This window comes from Schistocerca americana, chromosome 5 (assembly GCF_021461395.2).
Source record: "Schistocerca americana isolate TAMUIC-IGC-003095 chromosome 5, iqSchAmer2.1, whole genome shotgun sequence".
In the NCBI taxonomy this organism is placed as follows: Eukaryota; Metazoa; Arthropoda; class Insecta; order Orthoptera; family Acrididae; genus Schistocerca; species Schistocerca americana.
This window is the reverse complement of record NC_060123.1, coordinates 359,013,732-359,031,618: the sequence shown is the minus strand read 5'-3', so window position 1 is coordinate 359,031,618 and position 17,887 is coordinate 359,013,732. Positions and strand designations below refer to the sequence as shown.

At 38.1% G+C, this 17,887-nt stretch overlaps 1 protein-coding gene across 1 annotated transcript in view; it reads right to left on the bottom strand.

The window, feature by feature from the left end:
• The window catches only part of LOC124616382 (neural-cadherin-like), a 312,303-nt gene that overhangs the window by 228,893 nt on the left and 65,523 nt on the right, over positions 1–17,887 (bottom strand). The window contains exon 8 of the mRNA XM_047144688.1: positions 1,007–1,215. Within this exon, the coding sequence (XP_047000644.1) occupies positions 1,007–1,215 (209 nt within the window). The remainder of the gene's footprint in view (positions 1–1,006; positions 1,216–17,887) is intronic.

The following is a 17,887-nucleotide window of genomic DNA, read 5'->3' as shown; positions in this document are numbered from 1 at the left end:
GGGCGCATGAGAAGGGTGAAAAGTGAGTGGAAAGAAGGGGAGCAGATGAGAGAGATGACTGGAGATAATGAAATGGTTGTAGAATTCAGGGAAGGATCTCTTGAATATGTAAATTAGGATTGGCAGCTAAGATAACATGAATAGACACAAGATTAAGGAAGTTGTATCTGGCTGTCTGTGCTATCTGTCTCTGTGCCTCCCAACATTGTGACATGTGTCCCATATTCTTGTGACACACACACACACACACATACACATACACACGTGCACACACACCAGCCACTGTTTCTTTCATTTGTTTGTTTCACAGTTCAAGATGGCTTGTCTGACATCAGTTGTTGTTTCTTAAAAGTCAGTGACACAGAAATAGTGAGAGGCTACTTTTTTCACAACAATTTGTCTGCTGTTAATTTAACTTATAGGTTCTTTCTACCACTTACAATTATTTGACTATTCAATAAATATGCTCTATGTAACTGGAGTTGCTATAATAAAACATATAATTCTTCTCATACACAAGCAAGTCTCTAAGGATGAAGTCACATCACCTCGAATACGTGTGACTGGGAATGGTGTACGTGAGAAAAGAATTACCAATGGAAAATCCAGGACAGAATGTAACAATATTATGAGAAGAAAAGTTGCTACTCACCACATAGCATAGATGCTGAGTCGCAGATAGGCACTACAAAAAGATTTTCACACTTAAAGCTTTCGGCTATGGTCTTTGTCAACAATAGACACACATAAAGACACACACACGCGTTTGCATTTCCATGTGTGTGTGTGTGTGTGTGTGTGTGTGTGTGTGTGTGTGTGTCTATTGTTGACAAAGACTATTCCCTGAAAGCTTTAAGTGTGAAAACCTTTTTGTTGTGTCTATCTGCAACTCAGCATCTCCACTATATGGTGAGAATAATAATGAGAAAAGAATTAAAAGTTTAATAACAGAAATCCAGAAATTGATTTAAAAAACTACTGTACTAAAAAGAATCTGAGAGCTTACCATGAAGTTGTAGACATATATATCTTTACTTCCAGGCAGCATCATGTTATCATTAATGTCTCCTATAGTTATTGTTAGTGTGCTAGTGCCAGACATTGGAGGATTCCCTGAATCCTTTATAATAATTGGTATGATGTACTGCTTCTGCAGTTCTCTGTCAAATGACCGAAGTGAGGACAGAACAGCCATACCATCACCCTGTGTGGCAGCTGGAGACAATGCAAAGTAAAATACTATTTTAGTAACAGTGTATTTACAGCTATTTTCAAGCAGTTGAGATGTTGACACTGAAAATGTATGTTACAAAAATAATAATAATAATAAAATTTTAGAAAATCAAAACCAGATTTTTGGTGGCTAACAACTAAGGACCTCTGCCAGTAAACTGCTATATGGAATAGTTGAATTTCTCCTGCTCTTAAAAAATGGCATTAGTGATGAGTGTGATTGCCTGAGCAAAGGGAAGACAATCAGCCCATGTCACAAGAGAGCATCAACTTTTCATTGTTGTCTTGTTACCAACAGAGGGTTCTTTTTTTTTGGGGGCGGGGGGGGGGGGGGGGGGGTTGCTGCCAAAGTGATTTAGTCATGTAATTAAATGAGAAGGATGTCAATAAAAATTATTTCCTTCAAACCAAAGAGCAAACACTTCTCACTGTCATACAGGATAACCATCAGTTTGTGGCTATGTACCTCAAGAAAGATTCCTTTACCTTTTGTTAGGTTATCTGCAATTCACTCTACAAGAGTCGAGATGTAGAAGAACTCACTAGATGTGAACAGTATAATGGCTTCTGGAAATAAACATTAGAAAATAAATGATATCTTCTTTTCAAGCTAATAACTCTATCTCAATAGAAAGGAGAGGGCCGCATGGTGACGAACCCAAATTTCAAGCCTCTAGAAGACAGGTTCATCCCACTACACTTTACCAAAGCTTCGTGACCAAGATTATGTATGCTGTCAATCAGTTAACTTAATTGTAGGAGAGTCTCAAAATATATTTAAGACCTTGATAAAGTAAAAGAAGAGAGAGGATGTAATTTACAATAACCTCTGAAAAACCGCTACAAAATGAAATACAAAGAGCAGAATGCTGATTTAATCAAAATGAATTTTTCCCCATCCTAACAGAAGAAAATCATTATTCAAGCTTATTTTGGTAAGCTATTCTAACTCCAGATCTGATCATGTATAATGTGTAGCATACTCATCAAATACAGTGAGCAGTCATAAGAGGTTCTATTAACAGGTTTACAAAAAACACATAAACCTTTAATTTCATCACTCTTATTCAGAGTGTAATTCCACTGGACATATCGATGGATCACTCAACATAATTATGCATACATTCACTGATGTCACCATGTGCAGTGCAGAAGGATACATCTGCTGGTGCCAAATCCTGTGACAAAACACTTGTGACAGGTTTCAGGGCTCCTGTTAACTGCCGCAGCCCCACTTGTCAATCAGTTGATGTTAACAGCAAGCTCTACAGTGTACCTATTGATTATATCCCTGCACAATATGATTTTCTCTGGAACTGTGATTTGGACTTTGTTGTTACCTGCCATCAACATTTGCCTAGCCCACAGTATTGCCTATCTGTCTGCTGTAGTACTGATTTTGCACACACCTCAACTGACCACTGTGCTTCCAGCAAACGAACCAATGATATATGGAAGCACTGAGAGTGTGGTTCTTGCTCGACTGCTTCCCAGTTGACCCTATGTACAGTGTTCTCCTGATTAACATGAGAGTCATTCCACAAACTTCTAAAATACTGTACCAAACAAGAGATATCCACCTTCAAAAGTCTTTTGTTTTGCATACTTCCAGAAGAGATGGAAACTATTACATTGTGTGAATTATTTAATAAAATCTGTGTCACTGAAGATGTAGACTTATAGCAGTGGCAACAAGTACTTTAGGGAACTGCAACCAACTCCTTGTTAGAATAGGATTTGTCAAGCCATTTTGCTGACTGTGTCAACCCTGATGGCAACAGCAAGAGCTTCTACAGATGCTTAGAGATCTGGCAATCCTAGCTTTCCAGATGTACAGTGAAGTTAAAAAGTTCTGTAACAAAAGCCTTCGGCACCTCATTTTCAGGCAGGTGATATTAATTGCCCCACATAACAGTGGGGCCATTCTGTTATGTACAAACCTACTACTACATTATCTTGTGCAAAACTGTCCCTTTAGCTGATCCACCAGTGCTGCCCTCCATCACTAATCACTCACTTTTAGGGAAACATTTTACTACAAAAATGTACGTGGTGTCTGCTCATTTTAAAGTTCTTTCAACACTGTAAGGCAACATCAGACAGTTATTCATCACAGAATGATTAGCACCAGGCAGTGAAGTGCATGCTCAGAAAATACAGCTGTAGCCTCCTTCTTTAGTCAAAGTTTTGTATACTGCTAGTGTATTTGCGAATTCTCAATCAGGTCAAGGTACCATTTCCACAGACTTTGAAATATTGGAATTATCTCAATAATCAAGTGTGGCACAACCTAGCCCTTGTGATCTTGACAATGGAAACATGTCTTGCCTTCCATACGGCAGTGGAATGGCCCCCTTCTGACTGGACAGAAATGAAATATAGTGTCATAACAGTTATCCTCCTGGCTTTGACTAAACGTATGCAAACTGCAGAATGTGCCCATTGCTCTTCTATACATGCGAGGCAGTTGCTCACATTATGATGACATCTGTCAACAGTGTTTTTCCCAGGATTACATAGCAGATGTTTTTCAGAGTCCCTGCACCAACGGCAATCGAATGAGGTGATGAAAATAAACAACATCAAAGTGGTGAGGGTAGCATCATGCTATCTTACACTGTCAGCAACAGTTCATGCTATACCAATTTTATTCCTTATGGGTCATTCCATGCAATCTTGCAGTCAATGCTAAAGTGATCATTTCAGAATTTAGTCACATTTGGTACATGTATAACCTCATGTCTTAATAGTAAAACTGGCGTATAGTACTGTCATAATTCTAACCACTTTTGATAAATACAGGTTCAAAGGCTCAAGAGTATGTACCTGGTCAGCAGTCAAGCATCAATTTTGTTACTTTCAGAGATCTAGTATGTAGTAATGAGTTGACCTACAGACCTCAGTACTTTCATGTCAGGCCACTAAGATGATATAACGTATAAAAAGTACGATAAATCATTCAAACGTTTTATGAAAAATGTTGAAAAACCCACTTTTTTTGTACTGTGCTTTAAATTCGAGATTTTTTTTTAAAAAGCATAACTTCATATAGGGAAACAGTACAGATCTCATCTTGGCAGTGCAATTCTTTAGTCCTGGTAACGATAATGGAAAGCATCTGGCATCACACTTAATATTTCTTGCTAACATGACTCCATCGGGGGGAAAAAATGTCAAATTTGACAAACTTGAGATTCATCGTGGGGGGGGGGGGGCGGGGGGGGGGGGGGCGTGGACAGCTGAAACTCAACTTGATTTTTTGCAGAAATTTTTATACATCTGGTGGCAATCATACATGCAAAGAATAATATCTTAACTCATTTTATTCATTGGTAAAGAATAAAATGAAAGTACCACCCACACATATCACCAACATTTGATCCTACAGGGAATTGGTAAATAAGAACCATGTGTATTCCTTGAAAAATTGTTCCTAACATATTTATGGTTGATCTGCAAGTCAAAACTGTAAACAGGCGAAAGCTGCAATGTATATGTGGAAATTCACTGTTAAATGCATTTTTCAGTTTAAAGAGTTAAAAGACAGCTTTGGTGCAAAAATATGGAGAGATATCCTCATTCTAACACTGTACATTGAAAAGACAACTTCACTGAAATGAAAGAAAATGTGCAAGCAATAATGAGAGACATTAATAACATTTTACATATAAACTGATATCAAGTGACATAAGAGCTATTTCATAAAGATACTAAAATAAAATGAAGGAAATTTTATTTTTAAACCTCTTCCATCTTGCACATGGCATTGTTTTCCTTGACATCTTGGTCCAGAAATGAAATTAATTCACTTAAAGTTGATACATTCCTTTCATAACACTCGCTGTCTAGTTTATACAACCATGCACTATGACTCTGTAATCATGGGACATCCACCTTAGATGTAACACTGGAGAATGGGACCCAAACAGCATCTCTCCTACTTGGTCAGGTAAGGAATTGTGATTCACCAGGAGACATGCAGTTAATCTCAGCATGTTTAAATATATGTGATACTTATGGAATATGTCCTGTGTATCAGTTTTCATTGTATTTGAAAGCCATTTAAACTCACTTTCAGCTGTTCCAATAAAGCTTTCTCATCAGCTCCCATAGCAAAAATGCTATCTTTTGCTTTTGTTGGAAGTTCTTTCATTAGAAAGATGTTAGTAGCAGTGACTAGAAATGCAAGCTGCGACTGTGTTCTTGTTTTCCAAGGAAACTTCATATGATGTGATCTCCCGCAAAGAAACAAAGAACATATTAACACCCTGTATTTTGTGGACTATTTTGTGTACAGCTCTTTCAGATTAACTAAAGTAATTCTCTTCAGCATAGAACCTTCTTATCTACCATGATAGAAACATGATCTTTTCTTACTGCACAAAATCTTAAAATATTGTCATTTTCATAATATATCACTATGCCATGTTACATAGTTTCAGGTAACAGCTTTTGACTATTACTGCATTCTGGAGAAGCAATTACACCATTACTGTCTTTAACTTTTCTTGATACTAATACCATGTGCCCTGTGACACAAAAAGTAGCTGCTACTTTGACAATGCTCCATGAAGGTGGAGTATTTGTTAGAGCTTGAATCTGTTCACTGCTAATTAAACTTCTGTCTGCACCGACAGCTGAGTGGTCAGCAAGGTGGTCTGTCAAACCAAGGGGCCTGGGTTTGATTCCTGACTGGGTCGGAAATTTTCTCCACTTAGGGACTGGGTGTTGTGTTGTCCTCATTATCATTTCATCATCAGTGGAAGGCAATGGGAAACCACCACTGGAATTACTTCCCTAGATGCTCATGCGGTGGACCTCTCTGATGAGGCTTCCCTCATGACAAGACTTGCCGTAAGGCAGAACACAAAGTAGTTTTAATTGAACTTCTACATTTCTGAGTAAAGAGCTCCATTACATTGGGAAAATGTTTCCATTGTTCACAAGGGAACTCCACAAAATACAATGCATTAGTATGTGCTTTGGTTCTTCACATGAGATCAAATCATGTGAAGGATTCTTGGAATGTAGATACCGATCATTGAGGATTGTCCCAGGAACATGAATGCATCATGAATCTCTACTCACTCCTATTAACACCTTTCTAATTGAGAGACTTTCAACAAATGCAAATGTGACCATTTTGTGAAAACGCTTTGTTGGAACAGCTTCAAGTGAGTCAGTATGTGATTAGATTATCTTGTATTAGATTTGATTCAGTTTTCGTTCCATAGACCCAAAAATGAGGTAATTCTCATGAGTATGAAACATGTCAGAAAGAATAACATAAGAAACAAAGAACATCTGAGTATCATATTCACTTCCCTGATCTTTTGTCAGGAGATTATCAAAATATGTGAATACATTACAGTAAATTGGAGCTGCTAATATTCACAGAATTAATACACTGTCAGAATGAAACATAGAGAACACCTAATCTTAACTGTTGTGACCAAGTGCTTTCAAAACTGAGGTCTAACTGACAGTTTAAATTGAACTGGTCTAATAGTTCCTGTGAAGATATTCACCTATAGAGTAGAAGGAGTTGCCTACCAAAAAGTCTTTCGAACTCTGCTTAAACTGTGCTTTATCTGAAACCAAATTTTTAATGGTTGTTAGCAATTTATTGTAAATGTGTGTTCCTGAATACTGGACCCTGTTTTGGACCAACGTATGTGATTTTAGGTTTTTATGCGGCTGAAAGCAAGGGGAAACTACAGCCATAATTTTTCTCGAGGGCATGCAGCTTTACTGTTTGGTTAAATGATGATGGCATCCTCTTGGGTAAAATATTCCGGAGGTAAAATAGCCCACCATTCGGATCTCCAGGCATGGGCTACCCAGGAGGGCATTGTTATCAGGATCAACAAGACTGGTGTTCTACAGATTGGAGAGTAGAATGTCAGATCCCTTAATCATGTAAGTAGTTAGAAAATTTAAAAAAGGAAATGGACAGGTTAAAGTTGGAATTAGTGAAGTTTGGTGGCAGGAGGAACAAGACTTCTGGTCAGGTGAATACTGGGCTATAAATACAAAATCAAATAGAGGTAATGCCATAGCAGGTTTAGTAATGGATAAAAGCTAGGAGCACAGGTAAGCTATTACAAAGTGCATAGTGAACGCATTATTTTAGCCGAGATAGATACGAAGTCCACACCTACCACAGTAGTACAAGTTTATATGCCAACTAGCTCCACAGACGACAAAGAGATTGAATGAATGTATGATGAGGTAAAAGAAATTATTCAGATAGGAAAGGGAGATGAAAATTTAACAGTAATGGGGGGCTGGAATTCAATAGTAGGAAAAGAAAGAGAAGGAAAATCTGTAGGTGAATATGGAACAGGAGTAAGAAATGAAACAGGAAGCCAGCTGGCAGAATTTTGCATAGAGCATAACTTAATCATAGTTAACACTTGGTTTAAAAATCATGGAAGAGGCCTAGAGACACTGGAAGGTTTCAGATAGATTATATAATGGTAAGACAGAGATTTAAAAACCAGGTTTTAAATTGTAAGACATTTCTAGAGGCACATGTGGGCTCTGACCACAATCTAATGGTTATGAACTGTTAGTTAAAACTGAAGAAACTTTGAAAAGGAGGGAATTTAAGGAGACAGAATATGGATGAAAAAAGAACCAGAGGTTGTAAAGAGTTTCAGAGAGAGCATTAGGGAATGATTGACAAGAACAGGGGAAAGAAATACAGTAGAAGAGGAATGGGTAGCTTTAAGAGATGAAATAGTAAAGGCAGCAGAGGATCAACTAGGTAAAAAGATGAGGGCTAGTACAAATCCTTGGGTAACAGATGAGATACTGAATATAACTGACGAAAGGAGGAAATACAAAAATGCAGTAAATGAAGTAGGCAAAAAGTGATACAAATGTCTCAAAAATGAGATCGACAGGAAGTGCAAAATGACTAAGCAGAAATGGCTAGAGGACAAATGTAAGGATGTAGAGGTATATATCAATAGAGGTAAGATGGATACTGCCTACATGAAAATTAAAGAGATCTTCGGAGAAAAGAGAACCACTTGTATGAATATCAACAGCTCAGATGGAAAACCAGGTCTAAGCAAAGAAGGGAAATCAGAAAGGTGGAAAGAGTATATAGAGGGTCTATACAAGGGCGATGTACTTGAGGACAATATAATGGAAATGGAAGAGGATGTAGATGAAGATGAAATGGGAGGCATGATACTGCGTGAAGAGTTTGACAGAGCACTGAAAGTCCTGAGTAGAAACAAGGCCCCGGGAGTAGACAGCATTCCATTAGAACTACTGATAGCCATGGGAGAGCCAGCCCTGACAAAACTCTACCATCTGGTGAGCAAGGTGTGTGAGACAACAAAACAACCTCAGACTTCAAGAAGAATTTAACAATTGCAATCCCAAAGAAAGCAGGTTTTGACACATGTGAAAATTACCGAACTATCAGTTTAGTAAGTAATGGCTGCAAAATAATAAAATGAATTCTTTATAGATGAATGAAAAAACTGGTAGAACCAACCTCTGGGATGATCAGTTTGGACTCCATAGAAATGTTGGAACATGGAGGCAATACTGATGCTAATACTTATCTTAGAAAGTAGATTAAGGAAAGGCAAACCTACATTCCTAGCATTTTTAGACACAGAGAAGGCTCTTGACAATGTTGACTGCAATACTCTCTTTCAAATTCTGAAGGTGGCAGGGGTCAAATAAAGGGAGTGGAATGATATTTACAATTTTTACAGAAACCAGATGGCAGTAATAAGAGTCGAAGGGCATGAAAGGGAAGCAGTGGTTGGGAAGGGAGTGAGACAGGGTTGTAGCCTACCATAGGTATAATTCAATCTGCATATTGAGCAAACAATAAAGGAAACAAAAGAAAAATTTGCAGTAGGAATTAAAATCCTTTGAAAAGAAATAAAAACTTTGAGGTTTGTTAATGACATTGTAATTCTGTCAGAGACAGCAAAGGACCTGGAAGAGCAGTTGAACAAAATGGACAGTGTCTTGAAAGGAGGATATAAGATGAACTTCAACAAAAGCAAAACAAGGATAATGAAATGCAGTTGAATTAAATCAGGCGATGCTGAGGGAATTAGATTAGGAAATGAGACACTTAAAGTAGTAGATGAGTTTTGCTGTTTGTGGAGCAAAATAAGTGACGATGATCAGAGGAGACAGGATACAAAATGTAGACTGACAATGGCAGCAATGAGAGTGTTTCTGAAGAGGAGAAATTTGTTCACATTGAGTATAGATTTAAGTGTCGAAAATTTTTTCTGAAAGTATGTGTATGGCGTGTAGCCATGTTTGGAAGTGAAATATGTATGATAACTAGTTAAGACAAGAAGAGAATAGAAGCTTTTGAAATGTGGTGCTACAGAAGAATGCTGAAGATTAGATGGGTAGATCATGTAACTAATGAGGAGGTACTGAATAGGACTGGGGAGCAAAGGAATTTGTGACACAACTCGGCTAGTAGAAGGGACCGGTTGGTAGCACATGTTCTGAGGCATCAAGGGATCACCAATTTGATATTGGAGGGCAGCACGGAGGGTAAAAATCATAGAGGGAGACCAGGAGATGAGAACACCAAGTAGATTCAGAAGGACGTAGGTTGCAGTAGTTACTTGGAGATGAAGAAGCTTGTGCAGTATAGAGTAGCATGGAGGACTGCATCAAACCAGTCTCTGGACTTAAGACCACAACAACAATAACAACAACATATAGATTGTTCTTATTCTTAGTGTTGATACTATGTATTGAATATTGGTTGGAACTAGAGACATGTTACTGTATTTGCAAAAAATTTCATTAAGGAATAAGAATACTGAGAAGCAGTGGTTAGAGTATCCAGATCTCTGAAAATGTTTCTACACCACAAATGAGTCTTATTACAGGCTTGTGCCCTCTAAACAGTTTTGCTCAGTTTGACAATTATCCCAGAATATGATCCAATATGACATAATAGAATTAAAGTAACCAATATATCAAAGTTTTTTTTATATTTATACCTCCTGCATCTTATATCATTCACATCTGCAAATAAAGATTTGTTTAGGCACTTCAGCAATTCTGCAGTACAGCCTTCTCAAATGAATCTATTATGGAGTTGCAACCCCAGAACTTTAACACTATCGATCTCTTCTATCTACATGTTTTCATATGTTATGCACATGCTGGAAGGAAATCTCTTACAGGTTCTCAACTGCATATAGTGGGTCTTTTCAAAGTTTAATTTCAGTGAATTAGCTTTAAGCCATTTATTTAAGTCAGTGAACATTTGATTAGCAGCCACTTCTAAATCTGTTCTTGCCTTGATATTTATTGAAAAGTCTGTATCATAGGCAAACAAAACAAACTTAGCATCTGGCAATGTAACAGGCGAGAGGGGATTAATGTACACAAGGAAAAGCAATAGACCCAAGATGGAACCTTGACAAACACCACATATAATTAATTCCCAATCAGATGAAGGCTGATTGATTACTCCAAAGGTATTTTGTACTGACACTCTTCGTTTCCTGTTAGTTAGGTATGACTTGAACCATTTTGCAGTACTGCCAATGACTCCATAATATTCTAATTTACTTATGAGAATATTGTGATTCACACAGTCAAAAGCTTTCAACACATCACAGAAAATGTCAGTAGTTTTAATTTGTTTTCTAATGAATTAAGTATATTCTCTCTGTACTTGTAAATAGTCTTCCCTATATCGGAATCCTTATGCAACCCAAATTGTCACTCGGACAATATATCACAGTAGAGCATCGATTATCCGAAGTAATTGGGGGACATGTGTGTTCAGAAAACTGGTTTGTTTGGATAATCGAACTGTACATGTTTATTTGCCAAAAAGAAGTACTGTACAGTAAATTTATTCATAAAAACAGACATCTCTTTTAGTATTACAAAGTAACATACAAAGGCAACTTCAGTAGGAATATATAGTATGTGGCACAGTTTATTAAACGAAAATATATACATATTACATATGCATATGCATATGCATATTTTGGTCTGTCTAAGCAAGCCTACACGCTTACGAGCAGCTAAGTCACGTACTTTTTTCATTACACATATGTGAAACTGGTCACTTTCATCTTGGGCTTCAAACCATCGCAAGGCAGTATCTAAACAAGTGAACGCCTCAGAAACTGTTGGTATACTTTCATCTTCACTTTCTGGAGCACTGATTGATGAGATGCTGGCGGCGTCATCTTTATCAGTGACGACATTTACAATCTCACTGTCCTGCATGATTTGGTGTCCTGGATCTGCATCATTCATATTCATCCATTCATGAACATCTTCTTCATCACATTCGTGGCAATCTATTTCTTTTAGCATACCAAGAATTTCGGACATGTCATTCTCTTCGTCATTTTTTGGGGAGTGAGGGGGATGATGGACGGTAGGGTGGGAGAGTAACAGGTACGAGCGAGTACACAGTTCAGTTAAGTGGTCGTTCGGTTGACCAATGTTCGGATAATCGATGCTCTACTGTATTTGCAGTCAGATACTTAAGAAGATGCTTGAACAAAATCTTATAAAATATTTTTGAAAAAGTTCGCAAAAGTGAAATTGGTCAAAAATATGATGGTATCTCTTTATCCTTCTTCTTGTAAAGAGGTTCAACATCAGCATATTTTAGGCATACTAGAAATATTCCACTAATAAGAGATTGATCACACAAATAAATTAAGATAGAATTCAACTCACATGAGCACTCTTTGATTAACTTGTTGACATGTTATCATAACCAACTAAAATACCCTGTTTTTAAGAATTTTACGAAAGATGCTATTTCTTTGGGAGAAGTGAGCGTCATTTCCATTTTACTGAAGTCATTTGAAGAGACTGGTCTCAGATACTCCATTGCACTATTTATTGAACCTCATAACCCCAAGCTGTCAGTAACAGAAACAAAGTACTTGTTTAACAGTTCTGAAACATTGCATGCACTTGTTAACAATGTCTCATTTATTTTTAGAGCTATCTGTTCCTCTTCCTTTCTGGTCCCACCTGTCTCTGTCTCTACTATATCCTATATAGTTTTTAGTTTGTTGCCTCATGCGAAGAAACAAAACACATGCTAATGCCTTAAATTCTGTGGAGTGCCCATGTGAACAGTGCAGACATTTTTCCAATGTAATGGAGTTCTATACTCAGAAATGTAGAAGTTCAACTCACTGTGAACAGGTTCAAGTTCTAACAAGTATTCCACCTTCATGGAGCAGTGTCAGAATAGCAGCTACTTTTTGTGTCACAGGGCACATGGTCATCATCATCTTGGACAGTTTCCAGCCTCTGGCTGGGTCTGTTTGGAACATAGGCTTCTTCATTGCCTTCTGTCTTGCCACATCTCTCTGTCTTCACCTTGGTCCAGTCTTCTCCTTTCTTCTGGATGCATTCCTCAACTCCTTTTAGTCATCTGTCTCTCAGTCTTCCTCTTCGTCTCTTTCCTTCCAGTTTCATCTTGTGTATCCTCTTGGGTATCCTCTTCTCCCCCATTCTCTTAACATGTCCTCAACATTACATCACAGAGCACAGGTTGTTGTCATCCACATTTGGCCATAAGTCAAAGGGGGCCTGAAAGAACATCTTGGAGATTGCAATTCTTGGATCTTCTCTTCTCAAATTACCAATATTCTAATCATTATCACACACAGGCCTAGCACCTGTACGCAGACACACTGTCACAGTTTCCTATAGGTCTCAATCAGAAATTTTTGTTAACAAGAGATTGTTTGCAGCCACTCTTGAGACAGGTTTGTCAGTTGTGCAATCTGATTGGGCACAGGTCCAACCTTTGGTGGCCTCTCTGAAACTTCATTGTTTCTTTGGACAATGCCATGCTCTTCATCTTTTCAAATTTGTCCTATTATTGAATCAAGATGATCATCGGTGTTGGATGGTGATTCTTGAAATTCTGCAATACTGTAAATTGTGGTTGCTGCATCAATCGTGTTGGAGCATTTCCAGAATGGACTCTAGCCTAGTGACAAGTTGATTGGATACGGACTACTGAGATATTGTGCACATGTCTGAAACACAACAACCTGCACTGCCACAAGCCTACCAGCTGTGGCCTATGCCTGTCCAGCCATGGGAGTGGCTGCATGTAGATTTTGTGGGTCCATTCTGTGAGGCCATGTGGTTGATTTTAGGAGATGCTTGTTCTCATTCCCCAAATGTCACCTGAAAACAAAGACCACACCAAAGGAGAGGTTACTGTTTTCTCTATTAAAGGAGCCACACAAGCTCTTGCCAGAAACAATGGGATGGTGTTTGAATCCACTGGTTCTAAACCTGTGTTTTGCCTGACCTCTGTTGGCACAGCTGCACATTTTGCGCAAATGTTTGAAATGCAGACAGAACAATATTAACTTCAAGCCTACCAGTTGTCCACTGTTTTGCTTTTTGTCATCTTATGAGGTGATGGTGGTCCACTCTTGAAGCTCTTGCATGAATACCCTCTTTGTTCCTTATCAAATCTGTAGCAGCCTCCATTTAGGTCGGTTCAGCCTTTGTCATGACAAGAAGATGAAGCAGACACACCTTTTAAGGGCATGGATGTTCAGATTGCCAGCTGATCTTGGTGGCCCCTCCTCAAAGCACTCTGAATGGCACCAGAGTCAACTCCATTTGCACAATCCAGGGCAAGCTTCGCCTATGAATCTGTCACACTGGTGTGGCCAGCACTTCTTGCCCATCCTTCAGAACAACAACAGCTGTGATGTCTGATTCCAGGACAACACCACAGTTGCTGGGCATCTGACATTCCGGTTTTCTAGTTGTTGTCCATCATACCTCCTGATATAGACCTAGCCCATATGCAGGAGGCTCCCTCAGTCTGCACTGAGTCTGATGTCAGACCGACTGCCTTCCCCAGAATCAGCATCAAGCTAGGAGTATGAACAATAGTTGCCTCCTGCCTCTCTGGCACTAGACCCAGGTGCAACTCCTCCAAAGCCAACAGAATCTGAAGCTGCACCATAGCCATTGCAGCATGCTGTGCTCATCTCGTCCTCCTAAACAAAGGCTAGGATGGTTCTGGCACTGTGGGGTGATTCAAGGAGGGGGGGGGGGGGGGGGGAGGGATCTTGTAATATCACCAGTCATACCAATGATCAAGAGATATGATAATGCATATGCCCCACAAGGTTCCTAGGCATGGTATGGAAAGACACATCTGCAGCACCAGGTGAGGTGGCAAAATATCTGTGGCAGATTTAAGGGCTATTGCTGTGCTCCTTAGCCTCACTTGTCAACCAGCTGACATTCACAGTAAGTTCTCATGTGCATCTACTGAAAATGTCCCTGTGCTAGGTGGTTTTCTTCTAGACTGTGATTTGGGCTGTGTTATTACCTGCTGTTGACACTTGGCTAGCCCACAGTATTACCTGTCTGCCTAGTGTGTTACTGTTTCTGCACACCTTGATTTCCTAACAAAAAGAGCCCTGCTGATTTGGCCTGATTAATTGTGCAGAACAAATTAAGAAATCAGGTGGCTCTTACGAAAGTTATTTGGGTTATGTCTAATAAATGTTTCAAAACAGTTAACAATGAAGATAATCAATTTTTGACATTATAATGTCATATATCACTTGTCGGTTCCCAACAATCAGTCTTTCCTTCTCATTCCATCTAACAAGTTTCCTTTGCCCTAGGATTCTGGAGACTTTTCCGAACTCTGCTCCTTTTCCTAAACCTCTCCAGTCCTTTCCCTTCACCCCTCTTCATTCCCCTTCAGCCTTTCTGTTGGAAGGAGCCACTCTCCAAAAGCTTGCATAAGTAAAATCTTTCTTTATGTTTGTATCCTCCTGCTACTTGGTGAGTAGACTTTTTGCTGTCCAATTATAAAACAGCTGATTTGAAATTTCTAGTTTCTATAGCAGAGATTTTGTGGCAGAGATTTTGCCATTACTGAGAAAATGAAGGAAGTGAGTAAAACAATGGTTACAAATATGGTTATTATTTCGTGTTGTCTTTCAGAAGCCTGATGATTTTTCCATGTGGCAATACTTGAACACAAATACTTTGAAAATCAAGACTCTTGCTGTGGTCATGGGAGTGTGCATTTGGATGTGTGTTTGTTTGTTTGTGTGTGTATATCTGTGTGTGTGTGTGTGTGTGTGTGTGTGTGTGTGTGTGTGTGTGTGTGTGTGGTGTGTGAGTGAGAGAGAGAGAGAGAGAGAGGGGGGGGGGGGGGAGAGAGAGGGAGAGAGAGAGAGATTAACCTGCTACAGGTCAGTGGTTCCCATTCCCTTATTTTACAAGATGTGAATGTTTCATATCACTAGTGTCTTGTTACAACCTCTGAACAGGAAACTCATTTCCCATTTCCTAATACTGTAACAGTGCTATTGTACTATTTGTACATTATTGGAATCATTTAACATATGCAGCTTTCAATAATTTCCATACATAAGGTTATTACATGGTATCAGTACACCCTAGATGAGGATATAACTTCCTGGTATTTCATTTTTCAGTGTTTACTTTGAGAACACACATAATTTTCAGATAACTTTTCATGGACGCTTTGAAGAAATTACACAGTGACAGACACCCCTGAACTAGCTCTTGTAGCTCACTTTAGAAAGAGAAAGGGAGTATACTCCACAACCAGTTACATACAAATGGGAGCCAGTGATAAATACTGTGTCTAATTTTGGTTCCAGCCCAGACATACAAGGAAGACATTTATTGTTGGTTATTTCAGTCTTCCACAAATCATACTGAACACATCACTATACGGATCCATGGAACAAGGAATATATAAATACATAAATAAATTTAAAAAAGAAGCCGAGACTTACCAAACGGGGAAGCGCTGGTAGATAGAAACAATAAAAAACACACAAACACACACACAAAGATGAAGCTTTCGCAACCCACGGTTGCTTCATCAGGAAAGGGGAAGGAGAGGGAAATACGAAAGGATGTGGTTTTTAAGGGAGAGGGTAAGGAGTCATTCCAATCCCGGGAATTGAATGACTCCTTACCCTCTCCCTTAAAAACCCACATCCTTTCGTATTTCCCTCTCCTTCCCCTTTCCTGATGAAGCAACCGTGGGTTGCGAAAGCTTCATCTTTGTGTGTGTGTTTGTGTGTTTTTTATTGTGTCTATCTACCAGCACTTTCCCATTTGGTAAGTCTCAGCATCTTTTCTTAATATATTTTTCCCATGTGGAATGTTTCTTTCTATTATATACATAAATAAATTACATCATACTTCAAGATATAAAGAAATCTCTACATAAAGGCAGATTAAATAAAAAACAGAATGAAATCTGAATTAAACAACAACTATTGAGCATTGTCTGTTAATGTCATAATTATCAAGACAGTAATAAAAATAACAATAATAATGTCTCATGGTTTTTCAAACATACAGGAATGTAGCAGAAAATTCTGAAAATGAAAAATTGTTGGATTAGAAAACAAAGTTACCAATGTGTCCATGCAGAAATAATAGAGAGGGGCCTGTGACAAGATGAGAGTTCTGAGTCTGTTTATAGGAAATGTTTAAACAAAGCTGACTCAACAGCACAGCCTATTAAAGCTGGTGTCCTACTTTCAGTCACAATCCAGCAGATTTAAACATTTTATTTATTTAATGGTTCTGTGGATCTAGGACTGCACAATGCATGAAAGATATTGGACCATTCCTTAATTAGCACACATATTTTTTGAAATTTATACACATCAGTTTAGAAAAAGTAAGATTACAGAATATTTTGTTATTCTATGCACTTCACACAAACAATCTTAAATGGTGCAGCAGTTTTTTTTCCTACATATTCCCTTACTGTATAAAAGCAGTACTTCACCATGTAATCCTACAATGATAATAAAAAATTGTTTCTGTCCATTATTATCTTTGAGGAATTGGGTAATACATTTTACAATTTCATGCTGGGGTGAAGAATGCCTTTCTGTAATAGTGCTGTGTTTGTCTGTTCTACGCGTATATTATTTATTTGTCTTGTGTGGTAACTACGTTCATATTAATTATGGATGATGCGTTGACTTCTGCTGTTTAATTTTTCTTTCATAATAATTGCATTTTCTAGTATGTAAAGACATGGAAGTAGTAGTACTTTATTATTATAAGATAGTGGGTTGCATGATAATCTTTGGTCTACCCCATCCATTCGTCTAACATTCTTTTTCTGTAATCTAAATGATCTCAAATCTGCCCCACTATTTCCCCAAAATGCAACGCCATACTTAAATACTCAGTGAACATAAGCAAAATATATGTCTTGACATTGTCATATGATGTACAGTTTCGTAGTATTCTTTATTATGAAACATGTTTTGCTGAGTTTTCTGTTTATGTAGTCTATGTGTGTACCTCTTTTCCTATTCTGTTGTATCCACATACTGAGAAATTTTATACTATCTGTTTTTCTGATTGTTTGTCCGTTTATTTCAGTATGTGGATTTTCCCCAGATTTATAATCAAGCCATTTGCATCAAAGTACTCTAATATATCCTTTGTGATGTTCTTAATATTGTTTTCAAAGCTTTCTTTGATACCGCCTGTAACTAAGCTGCTGGCATCATCTGCAAATTGGTATAATTCACTATTTCTACTATTTATGTTATATACAGGTCATTTACATGTAGTAAGAATGAGATCGGAC